The following is a 4,536-nucleotide window of genomic DNA, read 5'->3' as shown; positions in this document are numbered from 1 at the left end:
ATAACCACATGCATGTTCTATTTATGAGAAAAATATAAAATTTAAATTAATGTGATTAATTTAGGTAGTTTATTAATTTTTATTTGATAAAAAATGGTAAATAAGGGTTGTTTCACAAATAAATATTGATTTAATTTTAGGGCTCGAAATTTTTGGATTTTTAGCTCCTGGAAATTTTTCCAAAATGTACAAAATTTTATTTCAAAGTCGTTTCAATTTTTATGATTTGATTTAGAATTAAATCGTAAAAATTGCCGTTTTACCGAGTAAATTGTGAAATTATTTTAAATAAATTTCAAAACCAAAATTTTTTACATGCATGTCATTTTGGTGAAAGGCCAGAATGTACAAAACCTTAAAATTTATTTTTCCACAAATATTTTAATTAAGTGTAATTTTTCCATAATAATTGTGAATTATTATGTCTTTTTGTTATAATTTATGTTTTAATCCCATATAAATTCAAGATAATTTGTGAGAATAATTATTTTGATATTAGACCAGATTAGTATGATAAGTAAATCTTAAAATTATTTTAAGAATTGATTATGGATTTTTATTGGTAAAAATTCCGTCAAAGCAAGCTCAAATGATCGTTGTTGGTAAGTTAGACGATTTGGCATGACATTTTACATAATGCATCTTTATAATTCATATGGATTAATGTTTTTTTAGTATTTTAATTATGTAATTTTTACCTAATATGGCCAAAGGTAGAAGTTGGTATTTCCCGTAATGTAAGGGAATATCGACTTGTTTTGTAATTAATTGCGATTTCGCATCGCCCAATTTGTAATTAATTAATACTCCCTCCCAGTCGTTATAATGTTCCCTCTTTCCTGAAACGGATTATTCAGGTAATGTTCCCCTTTCCTTTTTTAGTAACTTTTTCATCTATACAATTACCATCCTACCCTTACTTCTTTCTTATTTTTACAATTTATACCTACACTTTATTTACTAACCCAAACAATAACCCACCTTATTAACCCACCCAATTAACACTAATACTAACCCATTAACTAATCCAGCCCATTTATCCATAACCCTAATTGTACCCGCCATATTTAAGGCCCTAATCACCTAAACCCTAATCTCACCCTCTCTCTCTTCCGCCACTCTCTTCCGCCACTCTCTTTTCCCTTTCTCTATCTAATTCTCTGTCAATCTTCACTAAAATCTTCTCTATCTAATTCTCTGTCAATCTACAATTAAAATCGTCTCTCAATAATTCAATATGTCAATGGATTTTTTTCTAAATCGCCATAAATTTGAATTTTTTTTCAACTGTGCTCCAGATCTGAGGTATGTTGATGATGATTTTGATGACGGTCCTTGTTTGTTCAACAACTCCGTTGATGTTGTTGAGATTGATGATGATTGTGGGGGTCAGAAGAGGAAGACCGAGTTTGAGAAAGGGAGGGAAGTGATGGCATCCTTTATGAGTGTTGATGTTGAGAGAAGGATGAAGATTTTGAGGGAAAGGCGTGAAAGCCCGGAGTACCGTCGTTTGGTTTTGACTCAGATGGCGAAAATTGATCCTATGTTTGCCATTGAAAGTGAAGATGACGAGGGTGTGAAGGGAGATGAAGTCATGCATGAGGATTTTGTTGATGTTGGTGGTTACAGTCAACCCATTTTCGACTCTTGTGATGTTGTTCCTGACACCTATGGGGAACTTGATTCGTTTGTCCCTGATTCTCAGTTTTCGAGTATGTTTCTGCCTGATCTGGAAGGCGAATACGATGGGAGGTTTAATTTTATCACTCATTCTTCTCCTGATTTATTGTTTTTATCTTTTAAATTAGGTTTAATGGACTAATGATGTTAATAAACTATTATGGATTAGAAGAACTCCTTTTTTTCGATGCTCAATGATAATTTGAGAGCAAAATGATGACAATCCATGCATTACGCCACCATAAGAAATTGTGATGCAGGCTATGCATGGATTGTGATCTGTGGTTATCTTAACTTGAAACTGAATGATGTTGAAGTTTTACTGCCATAGCACATTTGCCATTTAACTACTTCAGTTTACATTAACTGCCCAAAAAAAATTAAAAACTTGTGCAAAGTTCAAAAGGGTACATAAATTGCATGTCTGCATACATCTGTTTTTCTGCTCTACATGCTTGTACACTGATTGCATTCAGTTTGTTGTCTTCAAAAAGTTGACTTGCCTGATTCTGATTTATCATTCATTGTTGTTTACTCTGAATGCATTCATCTGCCTATCTTCAAAAAGCTGAGTATTTTGTCCTTCAGTCTATCATTCTTGGTTCTGCACTAATGTTCCCTTCATTTACAGTAATGTTACCAACAACTTCAGTTTGGCCTGTTGGGTCATTACTGCAACCTGCATGCTCTGTTAGTTCCAATTCATTTTCTGCACTATTAATTTCATCTACGAGTTCACTTATACTACTTGCATGACCAAGATTTGTTACATATTGTATGCAATTTTTCACCAGTTCTGTGTTAGCATTTAGATATTCAGGTAATAAACCTTGTGCTGCTAGTTTTGATTTGTGCATATGAGGTATAGGATAGTCAATCCCACCTTTGAGTTGCATTATCTCCATCATACATGCCTGCAAAGTAATGAACACATAGTTAAGTTTAATTGCTTCTAACTGTTCATAAGCTTGCATAACATTGTCAACAAGTTGCTGGAGTGTGTTTGCTTTTTCCTTTTGCTGAAGTGCCTGAATGGCTCTGAAAAACCCCAAATCAAGAACATTTAAGTCTGGAGAATTTGGAGGCTGACAAGTTAGTTGAATGTTCCACCCATCTTCATTAGCATGCCTTGTAAAATCTTCATCCATGTTAGTTATATGGGGTCTTGCATTATCTTGCTGTATCAGAACATTCTTACTAGTATTATCCTGCCATTTAGCCTTAATAGCAGGCAGCACATTAGAAATCAACATTTCTTTTGTTACTTTCTTAGTTATTGACTCTATATTCTTTGTTTCTAATGTGCCTGCAGTTCTGTTTTTTGATTTCCTCTTAGCTGGTACCTCCATTACAAATGGCCATATACCAATTTTGCCATCACAAATTACTTCTTTATTTTCAGCATATTTAGGTCTTGATACCGCACACATAAACATAACCTTAGTTATGAATCTTTTTGATTGGGTACATCTAAAAGGTCTCCTTTCTTTTTTTCCTACATAAAACCTTTGACTTGGTTTTGTAATAAAAAACCATTTTTCATCTATGTGAATCACATTACTTTGATCCTTGAAAATAAACTGTTTTGTGTGTTTATCATAATGAAGGTGTGAAAGACAATAAATTAATCGTTCAAGTTTGTTCTTATCTGATAAAAGAGGCTTGATTGCATTTGTATGTGAATCTATGAGATCTGCCTTGACCCATCTGCTCACTGTTGATTGACTAACACCCATCCCTTTGCTTACTCCTTCCTGAGTTGTCCTCTTTAGTAACTCAATGCTCTCTAGTTTATTCGTGTCAAACACCTTTCTTTTTGGCATTTGTCTTCCTTTGAGCTTGCTATTTACACTGATCCCATGACCTGCTGCATGTTGCATCTTAGCCTGTTTCCAAAGTTTGGTAACTGTTTTTCTGCATACGCCAAACTGTGCTGCAACTTCAATCATTGCCCCATGTTTTAGTTTTCCATCATTGGTTTTTTCTAGTAAAAGATGACAGATTCTTTCTCTTTCCAAGTTATCTAGATTTGGTTTTTTCATTTTTGGCAGTCTTTATTGAGCATTTAGTGAGAATGTTTTTTGTTAGAAAGGATTGTTTTGGCTCTACACAAATAAATGAGGCTAAATGATCTCAGCATCTCCAATTATATACCCATGAACTTTGCACACTGTTTTAGAGTAAATTTGGGCGCAAAACTGAAATGTTTGTGATATTTGGCTCCTAATTTGAATTTGGTGCCAAATTTTCATATGTGAGGCAACTTGCTTTGATGGATTAAGACTTTGACACTTTGGTTTTTGGTTCAAGGACAACCTAATTGCCTGCCAAGATAGGAGAAATCCATACCCTGATTACTGAAGTCCTCTGATCACCTACTTCTCGTTTTTTTTTTTTTTTTTTTTAAAAAAAATTTCTGTATTTTGTTTAGTAATCCGGTACTAATCATGTGTAATTTGATTTTATTAATACTGTACGTAGTATTATTGGTAAACGGAGGCATGTCTCCGTATGTAATGGTTGTTAAACAACCAAGTTTTGTACAATAATTAGCTATAATCAGTTGTTAGTCTTAATATAGATAAGACGGTTTAGCAATTTAATTAAGCATGTGCAGTTTTGTGTTAACCTTTTGGAGGGAACAATTACCAAAGATCATTACTTTATTTAACTACTAACTATTCTTCTCTCTCTCCTACCAACAAACCCCACCTTTGTCCTTTATTATTTTATATTCACTTTTCTTAAGTATCGTGCCATTCCCAAAGGGGAACATTATGACGACTGGGAGGGAGTAGTTTTTATTTTATTTTTATTACAAATTTTATAATAGGAAATTGCTATGTAATTTAATTA

General features: G+C 33.3%; 1 protein-coding gene across 1 annotated transcript; it reads right to left on the bottom strand.

Moving 5' to 3' along the window:
* Positions 1-2,104: 2,104 nt before the first annotated feature.
* Positions 2,105-3,601, bottom strand: LOC141646106 (uncharacterized). The gene is made up of 2 exons (XM_074454161.1): positions 2,510-3,601; positions 2,105-2,368 (listed from the first exon to the last, which is right to left on the bottom strand). The coding sequence occupies exons 1-2, from the start codon at positions 3,558-3,560 to the stop codon at positions 2,265-2,267; spliced, it is 1,155 nt and encodes a 384-aa protein (XP_074310262.1). The 5' UTR covers positions 3,561-3,601; the 3' UTR covers positions 2,105-2,264.
* Positions 3,602-4,536: the final 935 nt, after the last annotated feature.

Source organism: Silene latifolia, chromosome 3 (genome assembly GCF_048544455.1).
Source record: "Silene latifolia isolate original U9 population chromosome 3, ASM4854445v1, whole genome shotgun sequence".
In the NCBI taxonomy this organism is placed as follows: domain Eukaryota; kingdom Viridiplantae; phylum Streptophyta; class Magnoliopsida; order Caryophyllales; family Caryophyllaceae; genus Silene; species Silene latifolia.
The sequence above is the reverse complement of the archived record's forward strand: the minus strand, read 5'-3'. Positions and strand labels throughout refer to the sequence as shown.

What these genes read in the sequence shown, in the direction of transcription:
- LOC141646106 (XM_074454161.1), bottom strand. Translation starts at nt 3,560, where the DNA reads ATGCAACATGCAGCAGGTCATGGGATCAGTGTAAATAGCAAGCTCAAA. An exon ending in ATCAAAACTAGCAGCACAAG is followed by an intron (nt 2,369 to 2,509) that starts GTTTATTACCTG and finishes TGGAACTAACAG; the next exon opens with AGCATGCAGGTTGCAGTAAT.